The following is a 26,189-nucleotide window of genomic DNA, read 5'->3' as shown; positions in this document are numbered from 1 at the left end:
TATCATATCTTGAGACTTGGATATCATTACACCCCAATCAGATGCTATTCGATACTAAAACTAATATCGTAACTAGATACTCATTTGAGCAGGTATTGATACTAAAAAGATCACACTCACAGGACAGAAATAAAACTTTTCTGAATAGCCTTTGGATGATCTTGATGGTCTGTATCAGAACTAGTATAAGACCAAATTGACAGGGACCACTAAAGTAAAATGAATTAATGATGAAAATGACTTTCTATTTTCTAAATAAAAGATTTATTTATTTATTTTATTTTTTTAAGTTATCATCAGGTATCGGGTATCGAGTATCAAGTCTAGTCCTTGGAATTATTGAAATCGAGTTTGATATTTTTAGTTTCTATAAATCCATTTATTTTTAGCCACACATGTAATGGAATAACATAAAAAAATACTCCTAGCATCAAATCACCTGCAGTAAAATGAACAAAAACAGACAATAAAGGGATGCACGAGCCGTAGTCACCCACAGAACAACACAGGGCTGTGAGAGAAATGCTGTTTGCGACTTCTGTGTCCTGAAGGCTCCAACTGTCTCTTCAGAGCCGTGATGTGTGCTTCACTGTGCCACTTTTATTACCTCATGTATTATTTTTGGTGTTTTGAGTTTGGGGCAGAATATTGTGATCGACCCAAGAGATATGACAACAAACATCAAACAAATAAGGACCTCAATTTCAACTTTTCTTTCTCAACTTCATTTTTTACAGTCTTTTAAATGACCAAAATTGGTTTGACGAAAGTTCATTGTTAGACTTTTTTAAAAACCATTCTGAATTTGATTAAAAAGTTGAGTGGGAGAGTGACTAGATTTAGTTAAAATAGCTAATTACACCTGCGAGGGAGCTGTCATGGCTTCTTGATGGTGCCTGCTAAGTCTGTCTCCCCTTCCCTTACCCTCAAACTGCTGTTGTAATTACATACGAAGCGTCTCACATCCTATTCACCCACACATCACATTGAAGACTGTGTTATGGAAAAGGCGTGTGCAGCCCCTGTTTCTGTCTGACATGTTTGTCTTTGTTCATTTGTTCATCAGGATAAAGCTTCATCGCTTTTGGCTTTCTTCCATCATTTGAATTCAATAGCAGCCTGACTGACACTCTTCATTGGCTGCACAAAGAAAAGACGGTGCCCACACATACGCACGCACACAAGTCTGACATGAGGCTGCCTCATCTGTTTAGCATTCATTCGTTTAGGTTTCTTTGCAATATAGTTCTTACATTTGTAACTTTGTGTTGTATGTATCACATAATAGGGGGGGATTACAGGGTTCCTCATGATTCGATACGATACACGGCTCACGATATTATCACAATATGGTGATACATGCGAGGATCGATATATATATTGCTGTTTTATAAGAACCAAATACATTTTAGCAACAATATTTCTATGTTAAACCACTACTTCTGCTAAGTTAATATGAAATAGACGTATTTTAATAATCAAAACCGTGAATATGTCAAGTGTATGGCATAAACAATGTTTCCTATAAGTAACAAAACTGTAATGCAGTCACAAAAAAATGCTTAAAAGATACAATATGGCAATATTTTGACATATATCAATACAGCATGATATCAATACTTGTATCATTAAATTTCATATCATGACATATCAACACTAGCCAGGCTGGCACCACCTAGTGCCTCTGCTCAATTTAATTTCTCTCCAGCGACTAGGTCAGGAATCAGAATACACTAGACGGTTTGTAAGAGCCTTGGAAGTGCGAGTCCAGGCACCAGCCAATCAGCGAAGAGTCATACATTCTGTGTTGGCAGCGATTCCCGAGATCAAGGATTTAAAACTGGAACAAAGAGAATGTTTGGTGAATTTTATCAAGGGGAAAGACGTTATTGCTCTTCTTCCTATGGATTTGAGAAAAGCTTAATATACCAGTTAGCCCCGTTAGCTGAGCATTACATATGTCATGACCAAACAGCAGCGATTGGTTAAATAAAAAAAGTACCTGCCTACCGTCGAGCAAACAAATCCTAATGCTGCGAGGTCAGACAGCTTCCATGAAGTGAAACTGGCTGATGAATTAGGCTATATCGATACACCCCTACCATATGAGCACAAATGTATGTGGCCTGTCCTAATAATTACAATATTGACTTATTATTCAATATATGAAATTTGAAACAATGTCGGGGCTCAATATTTATTGTCTATACGTTTTCTTTGCAATAGTGGGGAGTTTTTGGATATTTATAATATATAATACGATAAGATCTGAGCTTAGAGGGTCGAATAAATAGCTTCTGTGGCTAATTATTGATTCATTCTGCTACTTATTTGTTGCCTTTTAATGATATAGTCAGGGGCCAGATATTTTTGGTTGGAGGAGCTCTGGGGATGCTAAGTTCTTCAATGAGAGTGCACACTTACCATTATAATTTAGAGCCTTTTATGGATGTGAATGAACCCCCTACAGTGTTTGCTTTGCTTTGCTGATTTAAACAATGCAGTGTAGTTTAAATGTAGTTAGGTTTTATAAATCACAATGGTGCCAACATGAAATTTCTTTTTTTTACTGTAGTCTCATTTTCTGTGGTTCCCATATATTGAACCTTTTTACTTGAGAAAGAATGTCCTACGGTAATAGAGTAAAAATCTTTGGGGGAGCTATGGGGTGCATTGGTCATTCTCGGGGAGGCTAGTGTCCCCTCAAGCCCTTCCTTGGCACTACCCCTGGATACTGTATGTTTAATAGTACGTTTACTGGGATTATCCTGCCTTGTGTCAGTGGCATAAAGTAGTTTCAGTATTATAGTTTCTTGTAATATTTGTATCAGTAGATTGCGTCTCAAATATATACAGTATGGTTCACATGTGAGCGCATGTGGGTGTGGTGATTGATTGTAGCGGAGGCAGTGACAGGTCCGATGGCCATCACAGACCTGCTGCATGTGGGCGCGCAGCAGAGGGGCCAGAACCCAGGGAGGTGGACCAGAGCACTCACATCATTTCTCCATTTGACTGAGTCTCACAGCAGAGCAGGCAGTCACTGTGGCACTATTGTCTGCCATGTATTACCATACATTACACATCCTCCGGGGAAATGACAGAACGCCAGATCACACTTTACACAGGTGCATGTACCCGTGAGCTCAGACACAATCTGCAGTCGCACCAGAAATGAGGTAGAAAAAGATCTTGTTCTGACTAAATGGGAAACACAAAAGTGAATACATTATCCGCTATGAGGAAAAGTGCATCCTCATTTATGGTGAGGGAGAGAGAAGAGAAGATGAAGCCTTAGGTCTGGGTTATTCCAGCTGCGAGAGACGGCTAAGTACTGGAAGTAAGTTGCTTTTTGATGTGTGAGATTAAAGGGATTTAGCACTTGAATACCTCCTCGTCTGGACGCTCCTGAGGGTAGACTGAAAGGACAGAGCTAAAAGCCTCTCTCTCTCTCCCTCTCTCTCTCCACATGTCTCTGTTCCCGTCTGTCAGACCAATGAAGCCAAGGCCACCATTAAAAGATTCTCCGCATTATTACCCTTCACTTTGGACTGATGTCTCTCTGATTCAGACCGGACGACCATCTTAATGCGTCTCTATGGAGATCACACTCGATCCTTTAAATGGGGGAAGACAGATTTTAAAGAATATTTATTATTTCTAATCAAAATAGTTGGCAATCAATGGTATATTTATATATTTTTATCTTAGTTTATTTTGTGCCTGTTTTCATAAATGTAAAAGACACATATATATCTAGGTCTTTATCAGAACTACATAAAATCAATTTTATTTTATTTTTCTGTTTATTGTTAATAATAATTCAAAAGTATCAAAATCACACTTGAAATTTAAAGGTGCACTGTGTAACTTGACTTGATAAAATGGACTAAGACTTGGGACTTGACTTGGACTTGAAGGTCAGTGACTTGGGACTTGACTTGAACTTGAGGCCTTTGACTTGAGAAGCCTTTTAAAATCTGAATTCTTTCTATTCTGAACAGATGACTTACACTAAGATCTTGTCAAGACATTTAAAAAGGAAAAATGAACTAAATTAATTTCTACAGCTCTTATGTACTCACAAAATACTCACATAAAAATATGCTATGATTTTTTAAAGAACAATTTATCTTAAAATTCCTATAAATTGCAAAAATTTCAGCTATATTTGGTACTTTGGTTTAAAGATTTGAAATGACTTGAAGCTCAAAGCACTTGGCCTTGACTTGGACCGACTTATGGGCCAGTGACTCGAGACTCGACTTGGACTTGCATGTATTTGACTTGGGACTTGACTTTGGACTTGCGGTCAAAGACTTGAGATATATTTGGTACTTTTGGTTTAAAGACTCGAAATGACTTGGAGCTCAAAGCAGACGACTTGGACTTGACTTAGACTTATGGGCCAGTGACTCGAGACTCAACTTGGACTTGGGATTTGGACTTGGGACTTGACTTGGACATACAAAGACAAAGACTTGAGACTTACTTGAGACTTGCAAAACAAAGACTTGGTCAAACCTCCGCCGTCACTTTCTTGTCTCCGTGGAGATGTGGCTGGAATGTTCCACAGTATGGCCATAAACTTAAGAATCTCCATGGAGACATGCAAGCCAAATAACAAGTTAGATTTATGGAAAAGCGACCCCACTGACAGTAAGAATGTGTGTGTTTTTTTAAAGATATTTTAGAGCAATAAATAACACCTGGAGTTGAATAAATACAAGACAGATTAGTTTAGTTTATACTGTAAGCATTAACATCTTTGCAGACCCTCTCCAGAAAAGTTACACAGTGCACCTTTAAGTATTGTGACAACACTAGACCCTACCCTGACATATTTGTACCTAATTATACAGTCTGTACAGTACCACAGCCTGCACACAGTGATATTGAGTGGCGAGTGAGACCGTATAGTACATTATATAGATGAGTCGATATAGTGCTTGTGTCAATTATCTTGATCTATGCCCTCTGCTGCTCATTCCCTTATGTCCTGTTTGAACTAAAGGTTAAGAAGACACAGGGGCCACACTGGGCAATAAATTCAACACATTGGTATTCTTCAGAACACCCACGGAACGCAACTCCACTGATAATCTCTGTCATCATTATCTCTTCCTCTGATCGAGATGAGCAAACAAAGCTTAGCAAACTTTTTTATAATTCATAGCCTTAGCCAGCTTCTTTTATTGAAGGCGGTGAGCGCGGTTTGGTCAGATGGAGCATTAAAGTTTCACATTTTATCTGGAGATGTAAGTACTCCGAAGACAGACGGACTTTGAAAACTTGAGTGGCAGTAAAGACAGATTTTTCACTCTGTTTTTTGTTATTTTATCTCCAATTGACTTATTACTGATTAATGAAAATACTGTTATCTCTCCTTATAAGGATGGATCTACTGAGCTACAGCCAGCATAGGCCAGTCACAATAACAAATCCTGAAGAGCGATATTAATGTTGAAGAAAATAGAGAGGTAAAAGATAATATTGAAGCTAAATTATGCCACACACACAACAACCCTAAAGCAGGATTAACCCAGAAAGTACAATATTGTAACAAAAGCAGAATTAAATTAGGTTGTATCTATAATGAGTCTAGAGCAGACCTGGGCATTGTACAGCTCCCAGGCTGCATACAGCCATTTGGGTGACTCTTAGTGGTAATTTGGAATTACAAAATAAGCATATTTTAAAACTTTACCTCATGCACGGACTAAAGCTGCATTGCTTATTTTGGTGTTTTTTTAAATAAAATATTTTGTAAGGCAACCTCACTTTTTCATTGCTTAGTCATAACATATCCTCTTATCAGTCTTACCAGCTTGCCAAAACAATGCCATTTACTGCTTTTTATAAAGAAATACAATTAATATTATGCAAAATTTAGTTAAGCATTTTGGCTCAGCCCTCCACAATATTTTATGTTTCTCCTGTGGCCCCATGGAAAAAATAATTGCCCACCTCTGGTCTAGAATTACTTATTCAGCCCCTCTGTAGCTCAAATGATCCTCTAGCTCTGCAGATGTTACTGCAGACCTAGTGGAGATAATTTCTTCCATGACTGCTTACAAAAATATATTACAACATTTTTTTATTCAAGTTACCATATTTTGATAGTTTGAGTAGAAGAGGGATTGTTTTTAAAAAATGCTATAGAGCATTAAAGACAGATTTTCTTTCTTAGCAAGACCCAAGTCAAAATTGGACAGCCAATTATCAAGTCACAAAAGATGGTGTGTAGTCAGTTATGTCATATTTACTCAGTGGTGGAGTTAGCAACTTGAGTTTGGGGCCCTCACTATAATGCACTGTTTTGTTTTTTTGTTTGTTTGTTTGTTTTGTATTTCTTTAATATGTATTGTCTGTTTTTCCCCATTGCTCATGAAACACACACATCTTTATCTGAATTAAGGTGGATTGGAAACTTGTCTTATGAGTTAGGTAGTCTACTAGATAACCAGAACTGAAAGTTTGCTAGTACAATTCCATTTTTGTTTACATCCATTACATACTATTATGATTATGCTATCATTATGTTCAAATTAGGGTCAAGCTTACTTGTCCATTCTAACATGAAAGGGTTCAATGTCAAATCTATTTTAACTGTCAAAGCATTAAGATATTATTTTTGATGGTGTTTTCTTGTTTAAAAGTAAACTTCTCTCATTTAACGTCATATTGAGAGAAAATCTAATTGCTCTGAGGCCTTGACCATTAGTGGCACTGAAGGCAAATGGTCGGGGGCCCCTACAGGTTCAGGGGCCCTAGGTGTCCGCCTACTGTTGTCTAATGGTAGCACCGCCTGTGTATTTACTATTGCTGTTTTAAAGGTCCGATATTAACCAAAATGGACTCTTGGGAGCTTTAAGCCATGCTGGAATGTTGTTAACCCTCAAAAACATATTCGGAGTTATACTTTCATTCACAAGTTTCCATATTCCTGCATCTCAAAAAACAAACAAACAAAGAAACAAAAAAAAACAAAAAACATAGCCTAAATATGCAGGGTTTGTGTGCTAAACATGTGTGAATGAAACAAAGCAAAACTCCAGGTATGTTTGTGATGAGGAAACAACATTGCAACATAGATCAGAAAATTGCAAAACATGGGCCCTTAATAATAAAACCTACACTATTCCATGCATTTGTTTTTCCATACACCTCCATCATAGTGTATTGTTTTAAAATCAATGTACTAAAGTTACTATCTGTCGATCATTAAATGACACAGCGTGGGTGGAATACAGAAAGACATGGTGTGTTTGGAAACATGGCAGGCTTTCTTTGAAAAATGTAAAGTTGTGAATATATGTTTGCCATTATCAGCGATATAGAGGGATACAAAGCCTTCTGCATTCAAAACTATATCTAGCAGTGTCAAGTAAATGGTCTGTATCCTTTACTACGAGACTCTGACAGTGTCCATGAGGCAGCTGAACAATCCAACTGTAAAGGCTGTGTGAGTGCCCGTGAAAGGACAGGTCAAGCTTGTGCACGTCGTGTCACAGTGTCATGTGTTCACCAGTCACACCCGCTCACCTCACCAACACGCAGGGAGACATTACACAACGTTTGGCCGTTAACTCCAAATCTGGTTGTGACACTCCCATGGTACTATATTACTCTTGTGCAAGCATACGCTGTACAACTAAAGCACAGTAAGAAATCGGTGGAATTCACTATATTTTCAGAAGTGCTTATAAATGTGGAACATGGGAATAATTACAGAACATGTGACTAGCCATTGATTGATGTTTGGAATAAAGTTACTTAATCCCAAGTGTTTAGCAAAAATACATTATACTGGCAGAACATAATGATGAGGGTTAAGCTAGGCATTAGCTGGATCGCTTTTGTTTGAACATGTCTGTAACTGTCTAAAAGTTGGGTGTGAGTATTAATTTTTTTAAAATGTTAATTTAGTTCATGTTATGCTGCAGTATTTTCTGATGTTTTTAAAGGTTTTTTTTGTTTTGTTTTGTTTTTACTTTAAATGAAAAAAAAAAAAAAAGTAATATTTACTGTCAATGGGGCAGCATCCTATTCAAAAATAAATAAATGTGAAAGAACTTTTACACTGTCCCTGTCTCATTAAATAAATAAATAATAAAAAGTATTTATTCAAACTGTTTGGCTGTGTAATATTCACTTGTGGGTTTTACAGTGTAAAGGAGGATTGAAATGAGCACAGATTTGCCTTGGCCTACATTATCTGCCAATATTTGCCAAGCTAAATATTGTTCCATTAGCACGCAGCATCGTATTGACAGATTGGGAGTTGCCTTGCACATATCAGTAACAGAGCCTGGGACACCTGTTGATTCTCTTCATGTGTGTTATGTTCACATTACCATCATTATTCTACAACAGTGGGGATTAAGTCATCAACTATAGATCCATGGATATACACACATGGCACCCTGTAGGGAATCACAACAGTGGAAAAGGTCTCCTGCATCTCTCTATTTGGAGCCGTGTTTACAACTAATAACACAGGCATTTAGTCAACAGTGTAGGTCAAAAGGTTCATGCAAATTGTGGTGCAACAAGTTTTTTGTTGTTTGCTTTTTTTTTTTTTTTTTTTATGCCTAGTTGAACACTCATCACCAAGTCTTTCTGAAAAACCTAACAACAGTTTTTACTTGAGCAAAACAAATGTTATATAAACAGTTCAAAATATTAGACCATACAGTGGATATGTATTAGTTCAATTGCCATTACTGAAGTCTGACACATAATTCAAGCTTAAAACTCCACAACTACGTATGTCCACTAAAACAATCACAACTAGGTCTATATTGCAAAATTGTACACAATGATATATGGTAGATAAATTCACAGCAAGTAATTTTGTGTTGTTAAAATTGTTTCTTCATACCAACATATAACATTTTGAGCATCAGTGTGTATCTTGTGTACGTGGTACTGTGAATGAAATGCAGTTCATTGATACTTTACAGCTGATGTCATCAGCATTTCCCGGGGGTGTGATGCTAACTGAAGGCATGCTGAGAAAGTCTGAGACTTTGTTAGACTTTAATCTGATCTTTATTTCAACATAATCTGACCAGAAAGAGCTGACTTAGTTGGAACTAAAAATGACATGATTTGTGCAAGTCTCTCTTAAATAGCATTCCAGTCACAAAGTAGCTAGCATTAGCCAAGAGTTTTTCTTGTACTCTTGATTGATTGATCACAGACTCCTGAAAATATGTTGATTGAATCCATTTTGTATTCTTTTTGAGGTTTCAGACAATGCATCAGTGTTTGTTGATGTGTGCATTGTGCATGGTAACTGATGAACATTCCATCATACACATACATATAGAACTCCCCCAGCATGACGTCACTGCAAAGTATCAATATAGATGTTTGTAAAGAAAAAAAGTTGAAAAATGTCAGATAATAGCCATATTGTACTGCTTTCAGTTTATGTACATGTGTCCACAGTAGAAAGTGCTATTGTCCTGTGTGTAGCCAGCGTGTACTGTACGTGAGATTTACTGTGTCCTTCTGCTGTAAGACATTGTTCAGCAGTGGCCCATAAAATGAAGCTGTAACTGGAGGTGGTCATCATTTAGGCAGCGGTCAGCACCATGAATAAAGACATAGGACATTACCTGCAACACACAGAGACACAGAAGACAGAGTTAGAGCGGGCAAGACGGACCACTCACTCAGCTCTAATTTATGGTGGAGTGTTGGGGAAACCTTTTAGTGAGTTTTAGGGCCTTGAAATGTTAGACAATATGATGACGCTACATGGGACCATAAAATTGAATGTTAAACTAAATCTGCTGAAATTAGTCATGCATTTGTCTAAAAGGACCCTGGTGAAGTTACATTAAAAATAATAAAGTATCATTTTTCACAAGTACAAGACAAGGGTTAAGGGTTAATCAGTGCCATGCAGTTATGGTAAATTACAATGAAGCATCAGAATGCCATGAACAAAGAAAAAACTCATTAACTACTTGAATATAAATGAATATTTTTATGACCTTACATAGATTTACAATGCATTTTAATGCTTTGGAATAATACTAGAAAAGTCTAATTAATAAAGACCAGACAAACCTCCCTGTTTCACATTCTCTGCCACCCTTCTCTCTTTCACCCTTCACCCCTCTCTTGCCCCTTCCTCAACCCTTTCTCAACTCTTTCTTACCCCTCCCTCTACAGACAGACTCTTGTGTCATTGGTGTAGCAGCACAAACCCAAAATCCAATCTCCCCAGAACACAGAGGCTAGTGACGTTTAACCCACTCAGGGCACAGAGAGGAGAAAATCAATCACGTGTTAAACAAATACATACAGGAATAAATAAGACAGGCTTCACAATATGGCCGCTACTTTATACCACCATGAACAGAATCAGCCATGGGGCAGGGCAGGTCAAAGCCATTCTGTTTTTTTCTATTTTTCAAATTGCAGTGATGAGTAGCAATTCCACCGAGATTAAGAGTATTTCAAGCACAAGGCTGCAGTGGCCATTGAGCAAAGAGCATGATTACTAAGCTGTGGCCTTCGAACCCCAATCCATTCAATGGTATTTTAGGTAGCAAAGAAAATCTCGAAAGAAAACAGAAAAAAAAAAAAAACTCACCATGATAGAAAAGAGTCAAATTTTGCACATTGTATTAAGAAAGTAAAAGTATTCAATCCATTCCACCTAGTTCGTTAAGAATCATTTTAAACTCTTTAAGGATAGAAACAGTCACAGAACTAGAGTACACTGTGTTAGTCTTTTTTTTTCCACACAAGGGCCTAAAAGTCTTTTAGTCTGTCAATGGTGTCTTAGTCAACCAAAACTTTTAGTAGTCATATGATTGTTTTATTTAGATTATAAGGATTTATAATCGTTAGCCTAAGAGCATAATTGCCCAAGTCATTTTTTTGGACAAATTCTGATATCTGCCTAACTTTACTCTCCTACCGCTGCTGCCTCAGCCTATCAGAACACTTGTTAGAGTCTAACATCAGTGTCTGCCTTACTCATTTCTATACAATATCAATATAAAATACCAATGTGTTTGCTAAAACTGTTTTTTCTTGTTTTCCGAAAATGTTTAGGCTAACGAGGGCAACAGCAGAAAGGATTGATTAGTGAGTTAGCTGAGGACAATTTAATCTGTCTTTATATAAATACATTGTTTCCTAGTATTTTTCTCTATATAAATAGTTGTTTCTGCATGAGTGAGTGCAGTTTGGGCCTGATACATAGAGATACCTTAGTCCAGGCATGTCAGTCTCAAGCCTGGGGGCCAAATTTGGAAATACAGTAATTATATTTGGCCTGCGAGATCATATCAAATATGTATTAGAGCTGGCCCGCCGGTTACAGATAGGCTACAGAGACATTATTTATTAAAAAACAAATATTATTTTATATTATGCTTGTTCTGGATTCAGGGTTTAAGCAAAACTATTATTAAACATTTATTTTAATAAGAAAATGTTTAACATTTCATATCTTGAAAGAGAAAACATGTAGATGTTGTTGAAATTTTTCAATAAATATTAAGCCTGGTTCATGACTTAGTCCCAGTTTTTAATTTTGGCCCTCTGTGAATTTGAGTTTGACACCACTGCCTTGGTTGAATAATCGATCAGTAGGACATGTCTTCCTTTAGTATATAATTTCTTTAGTACAAGTACACCAATGTAGTCCAGTTTTTCATACTTGTTACTGTTGCATTAAATCATCCATAAAGTTGTAATGGTGAAAAGGTCAGAGGTCACTTATGGACTTAAGCATGAGATGAGACGGCTGGATCAATTCACATAGTTTTTCTTCCAGTATGACTAATGTGTAGGACGGGAAAAGATTAAAAAAAAAAAAAAAAAGTCTTCTCTAATCTTATCTTAACTGTCAATTACAAATACAGAATAATAAAATGTAAGGAAAATAATGCAGTCATAAAATCAAGCATCGCTTTAATTGTCTATTAAGCCATGTTTGCCACCCATTCTCTTGTAATGCAATGCTTATATCCCTGGTGGTAAAAACTAATTGTGAAAAGCCACGCTCCTATTTAAACACTATAGAAGACTGTCTGTTACTGATGTACTTAGTTTAATGAGTTCCTCTAAACTTCCTTCACCTCCTATACACTTTTCTTATCTTTTTAACACCCTGTGCTCTCTCACTTTGGCTCCTCACAGGATTTTTAGCTGAATTTCCCAATCTCTGGGCCCTATCAGCAGAATCAATGGTTCTATCGTTACAACAAAGCTAATTTTAGACTTTCAATTAAATCTAATTAAATGTGCACACAGTGAGAAAGTGGAAGCTGGTTTTAGAGTTATTACAGATATAAAAATGTGCAAAGTTTGGTAGATTGTTTACATTGTAAATTCCAAAAGGTCCATCATTTAGTCACTACATTCACTAAAAAAACTAAGGATATACCTATGTAAGATTTTAGTGTAGAGATTACTGTGAGAAGAAACACATTTTGGATTATTCATGGTTATTGACATCCTTTATTTTATTTCACTCACATTGTATAATAGATCACCATCAGTAATTCCAATGTGACATTAACACATTAATTTGGTATATAGATCGGTATTATAGTTCGATTTTGTTTGGCGTTTTATTCCAAAATCATCCAAATCATTTTTTTTTTTTGGTTTTTAAGATTATACTGTGACCCGTATAATCACATTCCATCTCAGCAACTTGAAATCCACAAAAAAACTTCGTATTCATCGAGTGATATTCTCTATCCCTCCTCTGTAAAAGTCCACACCATCTAAATATGGCCACTCTGATTTTATTGTCCCTCTAATGCACTTGTTTATTATCCTTTCCATCCTCATTATTCTGAAACATCTTCTGCTCTTCTCTCTCAAACTTCATCCCTCGCTTCTTACATACAACATTACTGGATTGAGTGAAACATGAGAGCACAATATGCTGCCAGTTTGAATCGGGTTTATAAAGAACGCCATCAAAAAGCATTTGTACAGTCCTTAAAGAGATCAGCACCTTTATGAGACAGTTGTGATAAAAAAAAAAAAAAGAAAAGGCATTTGCATAGAAGGGGTGTGCAAAAATACTGAAATATTGATATATCGTATCGTATCGTTTAATGTGATGATACAGTAACAATATCGTGGGCTGCTGTATCGATATATCACCTTGAGTATTTTTAGGTGTATTTTACTAAATTATTTTGTTACCGTGCTACAGTTTGGTCGCTTGTTTAGAGGAAGTGAACTTGTTAATGCAACACATTTGACATTTTCACAGTTTTGATTCAAATTTTCAACTTTTCGTTTTTCATATTAACTTTGCACAAGAAGTGGTTTATCAAAGACTTTTAGTATCACAGCCATGATTTAGCCTTTATTTTTTATTGAACCGTATCGAATCGATTTGAAATCTATCATATCGAATCGAGAGTACACTGTATTGAGATATGTATTGCATCGTGGCCTGTGTAGCGAGGTATGTATCGTATCGGCAACCTCTTAATGATATCCAGCTCTATTGCATAGTGAGGTTAGAATAAATTTGTTTGTTGTAATTCTATTAACAGATGCTCCAGTGTATTTAAAACCATAGCAAAAGAATTTAAAAATCCAAATTACATTTCTATGCAATATATTTGGAAACAAAAAATGTGCAATCTAAAGTACTACTACTAAGAAGACTATTTTGTTTCACTTAAGTTGCATAGTATCTTTTCAGGTGCTTTAAAACTTTTCTGCATTTTAACAGAAAGAATTCATGTTTTTCAAGGTATTCTTGAGCAATGAGGACAGCTGTACTTCAGAAATGTCCAGAAATCCGGCATAGTACTCCTTCATTATGTAGTAGTAGTTTGATAGGAGGCTAAACTAAGACCAGAGTAAAAGTGGGCCATCACTCCCCCAGCGCAGGGCCACACAGGGCTCTCCTTGGCCCCATCCCGCCCCCCTTCCTCAGCCTCCACGCGTGTGCCTCAGTCGCATATCCTTCCCTCAGATAATGGAATTGCCAAGCTATAATAATAATCATTTGAATTTCACGCCCGGGTGCGTCAGTATGTGAATGGCAGGAGCAGTACTATAAATTAGCCTGTGTTCTCCGCGCTGATCGATGGCTGAACCAGGCTGCACCTATTGATCTGAGACTAGCCCTCCCTGTACAGAGAGCGCACAGAGAGCAGAGGAGGGAGCTCACTAGGCCTGTGTTAGACATGGACTGATCACATGGTAAAACTCTCTCTGTATTTGACTTTTTAAAGGTGTATTGGGTAACTTTTCTGGTGGAGGGTCTGACAAATGTTTTTTTCTCCATGGATTGCTTTGTCTGGAATGTTTCACAGTATGTTAATAAACATTTTTATCTTCATGGAGAACAAACCAGATCAGGTTACGGGTCCAGGTCAGATCTGTGGAGAGGCAACACCGCAACCTCCTTTTTTTTTTTTTTAAGGTATTTTTGAGCAATAGAACCACCTGTAATTGAATAAATGCAGTTTAGAGCTGTTTAATGTCATACTGTGGAACATTACGGGCAAGCAGTGACATCCATAGAAACAAGCAGGTGATGTACCCCCACCAAAAAGTTACATAGTACACCTTTAAAACCTTAATAACATCTACAAGTTGGTCTTTCTCAGGATTTAGATAGTTTTTATGGCAGTGTACGTACATGTATCGACACACTCAGGCAAATAGCACCCAAATTTTTGTAAGATGACCTTAAATACACTTTAAATTAATACTTTATACTCAGCTCGAAGACGCTATGTCCCTGCTCGCCAGCCTGAAGTAGCACCATCAAACATTTGGCTGTGTCCATTTGAACTGTGCCTATCTGATGCATCATTAGTGACATATCTGTACAATATTTGAGCATAAAAATAGTTTGATCATTTCCATCAGCAGACATCAAGGCCCAGACGTTCAAAGCATTAATCATGAGAAAATCCAAGGAACAGTGAGTAGATGAGTGATTTAAAAGATTTTCAAGATGGCTCCTCTGTTGACTGTGTTTTTATAGATAAATTAGTAAGGAAATACTAATGGGAAAAAGGTGAATGATGACTAAATGCACGGAAGTTCAGCTCTGAAAAGCACAAAGGGAACACAGTAAAAAAGATCTTTGATGCTTGATGGTGCAGAAAAACTCTGCTCTGAGTTCATTCAAAAGCCCTGAGTCGGTTGAGAGCTTCTTGAGAGACAATTACCCCGGAACACATGGGCACGCGCACTGACAGGCGATAATATTAGCCACAATGAGCCATTTATGTGTATAGACTCGGAAAGACTCAAACAAAAACACAATCCCACAGACACACTAATTAAGCAGGCTCCTCAAATGAACCACTACGCCGGAATAAGCACATCTGGGAGCGCGTTCAAAGCTGCAACTTCACAGTGGGCAGCCTAGCCAAACAGTAACGCCCTGGTGGATGCTCCCCTGCCAAAAGAAAGCATAATAAATACTTAACAGGCGAGATAGAAGGCCTTACAAGGATAGAATGGGGATTCAATTATCATTAGCGCATGTTCAATTGGTCCGGCAGTGTCAGAAAAAAAAAAAAAAAAGCTTTAAGACTTGAGTAACAATGAGTAGTAATGAGTAAAATTAGCACCACTGCCATCGCAAGTAACAATCCAAATCAAAATATTGCATATGAATTTGCAAAAGTCCCAAAAATGTCTCGTTTATAACAGGAAGAATAATCTATCACCAAAAATGATGGTCATCTCACACTCACACACTGTTCTTATGGAATATAAAATACTGCTGAAAATATTGCAGCAAATAATCCTTGAGGGCTTGATAGAAGTGCAGAAAACTTAAATGGTCAATGGTAAATGATCACATGTTTATATAGTGTTTCTCCACTAGGGGTGTGCAAAAATACTGTCATGTGATGATACAATATCGAGATCGTGGGCTGCTGTATCGATATATCACCACAAGTATTTTTTGGTGTATTTTACAAAATTGTTTTGTTACAGCACTACAGTTTGGCTGCTAATTAGAGGAAGTGAACTCATTTATAAAACACATTTGACATTTTCACTGTTTTGATTATTTAAATGGGCGTGTTTCACACATGCACAAGAAGTCGTTTAACAAAGACTTTCAGTATCACAGCCATGATTTAGCCTTTAATTTTCATTGAACTGTATCGAATCGATTTGAAATTTATCATATTGAATCAAAAGTGCACTGTATCAAGATATGTATTGTATCGTGGCTTTTGTATCGAGATATGTATCGTATTGTGGCCTATGTATCAATGTATGTATTGTATCTGCAACTTCTTAATGATACTCAGCCCTATTCTCCACCTTCAAGGCACTCAAACCGTTTTATATTAAGAAATCACTCACCCATTCTCACAACGACAGCATTCATCTGTGGGATCTGGAATCGCACCACCAACCTCTGGGTCAGTGGACAAACACTCTCCCAACTAAGCTACTATCTGAATTGAATTTAAGTTGCATAAAAGTGTTGCTGTTTTATTTACTATAGCATTTTCTCAAATTTCATTGGGAAATCAATATTGCCAGCATCCCCCTGACAGTGCAACAGAGGTGGTCACTTCTCTGACCTTTGCATTGGTCTGAGACTCCACGGTTCAAGAGGAGCGGTGCTTTGGGACCCATAATGCCCCAGATCAATTTTCAGTTTTCAGTTTGAGCTGTGCACCTCATTGTGTGAGTGAGGACTATCCAGGAATCAATAACTGTCATAAAAACCTATACTAGTATAAGTGAAGGAGAAGCCCAAACGTCACCAGTGTCCACACATTCCAAGCAGGATGTGCAAGTTAATAAGAGGTCAAAAGGCAGAGAGGGGCCTGCTCTTCTCATTGTGTAGATCTCCACTTTATGTCTCAGTGTATCTGAAGAACTATCACTAGGCATCCTCTGGGAACTATCAATCACTCTCACTCACTCAACTGACAATGAAACTCACATGTTGGAGTTAATGTAAGAAATTGGGGGAAAAATGCCAAACTGTGATGGTGATCTGGATGAAAGTACTTCCAAATCTAAACCTCTTCTAGGGCATTTATAGGAAGGGCTCATATTATTTTCTGATCTATGTTATAATGTGGTTTCCTCATTAAAACATTCCTGGAGTTGTTTTTTATTTGATTCACACATGTTTGAATACACACATTCTGAAACAGAAAACACTCTGTTCCACCTTGTGATGTTACGTCAATGTCATACAGGAAGTGCTCCACTGTGTTTTTAAACTCTATACATCTTCACTCATGGATATGGACATTTGGATTGGAATTGCCAACCCTAGAATTGCCAATCTCTACTGAGCAAAAAGTAAAAGGCAGCTGTTCACTACATGTATGAGTGTGAATGTGTGATATGAGTGGTTCCTTGATGTAAAGAGCTTTGAGTACCTAGAAGATGGAAAAGCACAATACAAAAATGTGATCATTACTGTTGGACATTTGACAAAAAAATTTAAAGAGTATTCATCTCTCTCATCTTTCCACTAGTTGGAACTGAGAAATTCCCAGGTAGACATTACACAAATCCATCCCACTCATCTCAGTTGGAGTGTCTGGCGACTTATACAGCTCATCTGTGCAATTTCTATCAGCGCTATGGCTTATAAGGAAAGTTATAAGGAAAGGAGTGAGTGGACATTCTCCATTCACACACATAATCTAAATCACACTCATTTCAAGACTGACACACCAGCTTGAAAAAGAGCGTCTAAATGTTTTTCAATGGCAAAAAGACCAACGCCAAAAGGATGGAACACTTTTAGAGTACACCCAACCTGCACTGTCTATTTCACCTGCATATTTTACATCCCCTGTCATATCACAAATGCCCACAAGATTAGGGCATCACAGAGAAAATGGAGGATCATTTTGTGGAGCAGTGCAGAGAAAGAGCAATCGGCTGCCAGCACGCTCCTGAGCCATTTTCCAAGCTTTTGATCTTGGCCTGGGCGAGTGTTACTTTCACACTTACAAAACCAAACACAAAGACTTCACCAAAAGCCATCGTGTTTGAGTGATGCAGCCGAGCGCAACTTCGGTCAGCCAAGATGGATGTTATGTCCTCTGCCACCACTCCAGAAGAGATTGTTTTTCTTTGTTGTTGTTGTTGTTGCATGATAGTAAAACTGCACACTCGATTCAATGGTAAGGTATAGACTCGACACTCAATTCTAACTCTTTATTTAGAATAGAAGGTGATTTTCAACCTTAAAGGTGCACTATGTAACTTGTCACTGCTCTGCTTGGAATGTTCCGCAGTATGACATTAAACAGCTCTATCTACAGGTGGTTTTATAGCTCAAAAATACCAAGAGAAACAGGCAATCTGACAGTGAGCGGGGTCACCTCTCCCTGCAGAGCTGACCTTTAACTTTGTCAGGTTTGGTCTCCATGAAGATAGAAAAGTTGAATCCAAACAGTTTACATTCAAGAGAAAGTAATCACATCTCCCTGGAAAAAAGCATTTCACGGGCCCTCCACCAGAAAGGTTACACAATGCACCTTTAAATAATAGTACTTTCTCTATATTACCATGTGGTGTTATATCTGTGTAATCTCTCAGTCATCTAGGTATGTTCCAGGTTTGTCCATGAGCGTATACAAACATATCAATGAGGTCTTCTACTTGTTCTGATACAACTCAAGATCATTCAGAAAAGCTTAATTTCTGTCCTGTGAATGGGACTTTTTTGGAATCAGTACCTACTTAAATTAGCATCTAGTTTTGATACTCAATTAGTATCTGATTTTTAATACTATATAAGTTTATTTTGTTGTACTTTCATCCTTAGTCTCATTATCTTACGCAAGCTACTACTCAAGTGACAGCTCCTGGGTTGGACCATAAAACCAAGAAGTATAGACATAATGCAGCCATATTATTATTTTTCACACATCTTCTCGGTCGGACAGGAAAAACAGCTGAAGGGCATGAATGGTGTTAATAATTCCCTTTCAACCTCTGAGGATCAGAAAGAGCAGAATCACTGAGGTTTACACACCATCACACAGGACACTGCCAGAGACCAAGATGTTCATCCATGGGTCCAGAAAGATGAAAAATGAAAACTGATGCCATAAACTATTTAAACTAAAATACCATACCCTTTGAATGGGAAAAATGTTATATACAGTAACAGGTAGAGGAAAGTCACGGATGAATAGGGTACGCAGGACACTCTGACTCAAGGACTAGGATGTGCACTTCAAATTCACATTTCTTTTTAGATGTATTATTATTATTATTGTTGTACCCAACCATTTAAAGTGCCATAGTTAAAATTATTTTTTATAGCCACTATATAAATAAAATTGATTCATGTGAGCTTTCGGCCATGTTAGAATGCTGGTAGCTCATTAAAAACATACCTAGAGTTGTGTTTTGTTTCATTCACATATATTTGAACAGTCCTTCATCATTAGTCTGTGTACATCTACAAAACTCAAACTACCTTTAGCTTAGTAGAGATTCCAGGGCTCAAATGATTGATCCAAATGATTGAGCACGGTGGAGCATTTCCTGTATTACAACATCACAAGGTGGACTATTTTCTGTTTGAGAAGAACCTACAGTAAATATGCAGGGTTTGTGTGTTAAACATGTGTGAATGAAACAAAATACAACTCCAGGTATGCTTGTGATGAGGAAACAACATTTTAAAATAGATAAGAAATTAGCATTTGAAAGTCATAGGCGTTTGGAGTTTGCAGGGGGTCAGGACTGAAATATCATGACATTGAGTATATAATATGGCCAATACAAATATAAAAATGTATTAACATTTTAAATACGTCAAAAAACAAAAGGATTGTATGAAATAAAATGAATCCTTGTCTGAACTAGGACTAGGACTGAACCTAGGACTAGGACTAGGACTAAACCAGGACTGAACCAGGATTAAACTAGGACTAAACCAGGACTGAACCAGGATTAAACCAGGACTAAACCAGGGTTAATCTTGGATTAATCTTAGACTTGAGAGAGAGAGAGGGAGAACCCCGAGCCCTGGGAGCAGGGTGTCTGCAATGCACGATTGGGCGGCCGCTGCGCTTAGCCCCGCGGGTCACCTGTACTGCTGTATGTGTAATAGCATTATAACTATTCTGCGTAATGTTACAGAATGGAGGTGTGGACAGTAAAGCGATAATTTCATTGTACAGGGCAAGGTACATGGCTATACGCACTTTAAATCTTCAATCTAGTGTCCTGACATTAAAATGTTTGCCTCATCTAGCACAAAAGTCAAACTCCACCTATGTTTAGAGTTTGCAGAACCAATAAACAAAACTGACCTTTCACCCCAAATAATAAATTAGGTCAATAAATCAACGTGAGTTAGCAGATTCCACTCAGATCAGATGAGTAATTACGATGCATTTTAAGAAAGTAAAAATATATCTATAACAATCTAAAGAGAAGACTAGAACGTTGCATTAGAAACAGGAGAAATACTATAAAACAGTAATTACAGTTGTACCTGTTTGGAGTGGCCCTACAAGTGACTTCAGTGGTGTTTTGTATGCATGTTTTCACCTTGTGTAATGTGCTCAATGCGATTACCTGAGCAGTGGCACTTAGCTGTTAGATAGAATGTGTTCTCTGCCCTCCAAACGACCACTTGTCTGATGATTGTGTGACCTGCTCTGGAGCTAATGCAGCATCTGGGAGTGGTGTTGTTAACCTCCCATCCGCCTGTGTAATCAGATCATCGACGCCATCGCTTCACTTTTCAAACACAAGCTACAGCTGTACGTTTAAAATATCATTCACTAATTGTTGAGATAAACAGATGAGGCACATACAGAATAAGAATTTTTGAAAAGAATCATAATAGGCATATATTACTTAAAATTGAGATGCTTTAAGCCATGTTATAATGTTGTTAACTCCTCAAAAACATACCTGGTGTTGTGTTTTGTTTCTTTCACGCCTGTTTGAGTAATCCTGAATTATTAAGCTCATGTCATGAAGCAGTAGTTTTCAAGTTCACAGCTAAATTTGACCTTTAGCTCAGTAGAGATGGGTAATTCCAGTGCTGGAATTATTCAAATAGTTCTAATGAAAGAAGTGTATGGGTTTAAAAACATAGTGGAGCACTTCCTGTATTACTATATGACATCACAAGGAGGGTCAGAGTGTTTTCTGTTTGAGAGAAGAACTGTGAATGGAACAAAACACAATTCTAGGTATGTTTGTGATGAGGAAAGAACATTATAACAAAGATCAGAAAATAGAATAATATGGGACTGTTAATTGTTCAATTAAAAAAAACAAAAAACTCTAGAACAAAAAACACATTTTGACATCCCCAACTTGAGTCTGTCATTTGAAACATTATAAATTGATTGAAGAAATATAGATCTTCTTCTTACCACTGTCTATAATTTTAAGATGACTTACAATTACTTACAATTACAGTAAGACTTTTAACCATCGCATACTATTATACACTGCTTAACTTTGAAAAGATTGTAGATTAAACAAATTGGCCTATTATTTTACCAAATGACAGTTAAAGTATTTTCGGATCATTTTGGCTAAACGGCTGCGGCCCACTGGCTAACTGCTCCTGTTTGGTGAGACCATATGGTGTTTCCTAATGAGGAGGTTCTTGGTATTCTGCTCTCACTTCCTCCACGAGAGGAAGTGGTGGGGGGGAGTGGGGGCTGCTCTCTCCTCCTCCTCTCCTCCTCTTCTCCTCCTCATAAGAGATTCTCTGCACACTGTTGGCCCACTTTGTAAAAAACAAAGTCTCCTTGAATCATTGTGCCTGTGAATTTCTGTTTTACTCCATCTTGTGAGCTGGGGCAAGCTTATTATTCAAGTCAAGGCATTACAAAGGGATTTAAGGAAGCAGCCATTGTCCAAATCCGTACTTTGTTTTGTGTTTGGTTTAACCCCAAACTTAAGTCAGGCACTGATCCAGGTTCGAAGAGGCTGTGTTTTTAAAGCCTTCTACACTGGTAAGGAAGATGTTTGGGAATCAGGTTTTCAGACCCTAACTTAAGAGAACTTTAGAGGTATAAGTAGTTTGTGAAAGACAGTATTCTTTCGCAAACTAGTTTTACCAATACTTCAGACCCCGTTTAAGTTAATCAAACTACAAATTTCTTTTTCTATTTTCTATTCTTAGTAATGATTATGAATATAGCCTTGGGTTTATTTAAAAATTTCACCATAAGCTGCTTTTGTAGCCACAGCTGCCCTGATCCAAAGGCTCTTCTGACCATCATCATTCTGTCATTACTGCATAAGCAAGATAAGCAAGGTGGGTGAAGTGTCTTGCCATAGGACACAAAGAACACACAGGGAAGAGCTTCTGGTTGGTGGTCTGTCATACTACTACTGAGCCCATTTTATATTTTTATTACTAAATGTGTAGGCTAAATATTGACTGATATTTCAATTCCTCACTCATGCATAATCACCTTTAAATCAATAAAAAGCCATCTTTATATTTTAACCAGTGTTTGAAAAGCCATATACTATTAATAATGAAACAACTGAAAATCAAACACCCACTTTACATTAGCATCACGCTCACTAAGGTGCTTCTATTATGGATAGGGTCTATTTCTCTGAGCTGAGAGTGAAAGGTTAAACACAAAGATGAGTTTAAAGTGAGCATAGATGTATAATACAGGAAGCCTTTGAGACCAACCCATAACATTTATACTGAACAAGTGATATGAAGCTCTGAAATGAAAACCAATTGTAGTTTTATAATTTTGTGATTTGAGTTAGACAGTATAGTGAAATTGTAAGAAAAACAGAGAAACTATGTACAGAGATGAAATGCAAAAATTACAAACACTACTCAAAATATGAATCTACATACACTGCACTGCAATGTCTATATACATGTAAGGTGAACATCATCAAACCTGAATAAAAATCCAGGGTTGAACTGCATTTTATAGCATTTGGTAAAGGATATGCTAAGCCAATGGTCCACAATATGGTTTTAAACTTCTATCTGCATGGAGAGAAGCAGGTGACATTGTCAGGCCAAGTTAATAGGCAGATCTGTGGGGAGGCAGGCTTGCACACCGTAATGCAGTGTTCACATACAACGTGTCAAATCGGGTCAAACGCCCCACAATGGATCCTTGAAAATTCGCTGTCAAAGACCCTTGACGTGCAAATGACGGCACGCGAATATGCACTACATGCTGTAGTCACTACAACATGAACAGAGCGTGCAGACACGATGTGGTACACCAAAACGTTTCCCACCAAGTTGAGAGAAGAGTGTAGACTTGTCACGTTGAGGTGATAATACAATGTCCAGAACCATGGCCTCACTGTTGAATAAACTTTATAAAATGAAGTCATGTTACGCTTTGGGGAAACGGAATGCGTTATAGCGTGAGGAACTCCTCGGTTTAGTCTTAGTTGTAAACGGGTCACAGGGAGAACAGTCAATCACAGGCAAGAATGGACTCGTGATTGCAAAGAGACAAGAAGACTTATCATAATCAAGAAGATTATGATGATACTGGACAACAGTTTTGTTTTGTTTTTTTGTGGCTTGCACTTGCTATGTAGATAACAAATTTATAAAAAATACAACATAAAAAGTACTTCTGTTGTAGGTTTGCTTTTTGTTTTTTTTTTGTTTTTTTTGCTTTTTACTGCTTTTTTTTATTCTGCTGTTGGTGTGCAGGTTAGGGGTTTACAAATTATTCCATGTTGACAGAAAGTTGTCTGCACATCCCCAGAGGAATGTGAGGAAGATAACAGCTCAAGTGATGATGGAAGATGATGGTTCAGCTCATTCGGCTAGTTCAGTTGGTTCAATTGCGAGGTCCACTACAGCAGCAGGTGGTGTTTAATGGAGCTCACTGGGGTTGTGTTGGAGATCTTCACTTAGAATGGTGATAAAGGAGGCAGGACTCTCTGTTCCTTCCATAACATGTGGGATCTCAGGGCTGTTAGGAGGCCTTACCATGAGGACAGGTGTGGAGTCCTGCAGAGCTATAGCCATGGTGTTACGTGCCAGTGTGCTCTAATGACCGTCATCCCAAGCCACATTCTCCATGGTAACCAACAGGTGTGTGAGTGCCTTGCTACCAGTTATTCTTCTGTCAGGGTTTAGCAGCTGCTTCAGAAGATTAAGAAAGACCATTTGGTCTCTATACTCAAATAAAATCTTGGGACTTTCTCTTGAAACACACTTTCTAAATTGTTATAATGTTCAAGTGGTCCATGTGTGACCCAAGGCCAGGTTCCCATTATGTGGTGGTACTCTGCTGGAGTTTTGAACCTCCATAGATCAAAATCTGTCTGAACAAAGTACTGCCCAAACAATTAAACTTTCTCCAATATGTCTTTGCTTGCCTGTCCCAGCAGGTTAACGATGACCTCAAATTATTATTAAGGCAGCCTCTAATGAAAACAGGACTGCCAAGGACACACTCAGCCAGGATGCAGCCCAGAGACCACATGTCCACGGCTGCAGACACTGGGCAGCCTAGACTGGCCTCTGGAGCTCTATACTCCCAAGGTTGATTGATCATGTTGTGGTCCACCTTTGAAATGTAACAGGCATGGCCAAAATCGATAAGTTCAACTTTGAAAGGCCGAAAATTTTGGCTCACCAGCATAAGTTTATCTGGCTTTAAGTCTGCATGAACAATCCCAGCTTCACTGAGGGCCTCAAAAAACACTCAAAGCTGCTGTGTGATTGGAGAGAGCTCACTTATTAAAGCCTGCATTTGCACTGTGCCATGTAGTGAAGCAGGCTATTGTCTAACATCTCAAATGCCAGGCATCTGAAATCATAGAACTCCACAATATAATTCAGGGTAGGTAGACTCAAGTCCTGTAAGATTTTGACTTCATTCTCCAAGCTGTCCAAGGTGAGGTGTTGAGAAGTCTGTCTTAAGTCTGTCTTAAGGCCAATTTACGGTCCAGCGTCAAAACGCAGTCGGCGTCACGACGCAGTCGCCGTCACGACGCAGTCGCCGTCACGACGCAGTCGCCGTCAACGCGTACCCCCAACGCAGAGCCTCTGTGTCGACCGGCGGCAGTGCGCTTTGAGTCGACGCAGAACTATACTTCAGCCTTTACTTTACTTAAGTTTCTCTCTATAGAAAGTAACTTTTTATGTTACTCGTTGCTTTGATAACTCTTGGGTGGTAAACTCCATCTAAGGCTAGATACTGGCAAGAGACAGATAGTCAACAAGTACAGTAAGGGAAAACTGAAAATAAGTTTGAAGACAGAATTCAAGAGGTTTTACAGTACACTATTATACTATTTTTACCCGGCTAAAGTAACTATGTTACTGTAACACGTTAATTTGTAATGCATTACACCCAACAATGCTGAGGCATGTCTAAGGACTTTCATAGTGGGTTGCTCTAGATCCATTATTATTGATCAAGAAATTGTTGAAAAATGGTTGTGAAGAACTTGAAGAGTTTGTAGCTTCTACTGTCAGATGGAGCCAATATCGTATTTGTATATGAAATATTTAAGCATACAGGTCTTATAAGTGTATCCTTTGAGGTGACGACTATAACAGTTGAGTTGAGTGGGCTACCACCTTTCTAGCATGCACTGTGTCCCCCATTCATTTTTATGTGACTCACATTCATATCTCAATATGATATGACATGTCAATATGAACAAACAATAGCAGGAAAGTGTCACGGGGCAAAGCTTTTATTTAAGGCCCTGGCCCAGAGTCATGAATGTAAATTATGATTCATGTTGTCCAATAACATTTATATACAATGCCTAAAATGTGGAAAACACTTCATGCTGCCCCCATGACCTGCACTGCAGAGCTTTTTTCTCATGCCAGTTAACATGGGAATTGCTCATGCAATTCATGCGTGTCACGTTCTGTCTGAATGTAGCTTAAGAATGCAAGTATTTTTAGATATTTCTTAATAATATTATTATTAATATATATTAATATTAGATAGATATGTTTAATGTTATACTGTGGTACATTCCTGGCAAAGCAATAACTTCACAAGACTTCACAATTAAAAGGTCCAATATTACGTAAAATTTACTCTAAACATACCGAGAGTCGTGTTTTGTCTCATTTGCACATGTTTGAGTAACCACTGATTATTTGTCTGACTACATCACCAAACCTTTTTTCTGTTTGAAAGATCTTAGCCTAAACATGCAGGGTCTGTGTGTTATACATGTGAAAGAAACAAAACACA

At 37.8% G+C, this 26,189-nt stretch overlaps 1 protein-coding gene across 1 annotated transcript in view; it reads right to left on the bottom strand.

Annotated features, from left to right (window-relative positions):
• Positions 1–23,989, bottom strand: part of LOC110156208 (receptor tyrosine-protein kinase erbB-4-like) — a 259,988-nt gene extending 235,999 nt beyond the window's left edge. The window contains exon 1 of the mRNA XM_055148800.1: positions 23,848–23,989. Within this exon, the coding sequence (XP_055004775.1) occupies positions 23,848–23,989 (142 nt within the window). The remainder of the gene's footprint in view (positions 1–23,847) is intronic.
• Between the last annotated feature and the right edge of the window lie 2,200 nt (positions 23,990–26,189).

This window comes from Boleophthalmus pectinirostris, unplaced genomic scaffold (genome assembly GCF_026225935.1).
Source record: "Boleophthalmus pectinirostris isolate CB_2022bp ecotype Guang Dong unplaced genomic scaffold, ASM2622593v1 HiC_scaffold_1, whole genome shotgun sequence".
Taxonomy (NCBI): Eukaryota; Metazoa; Chordata; class Actinopteri; order Gobiiformes; family Gobiidae; genus Boleophthalmus; species Boleophthalmus pectinirostris.
The sequence above is the reverse complement of the archived record's forward strand: the minus strand, read 5'-3'. Positions and strand labels throughout refer to the sequence as shown.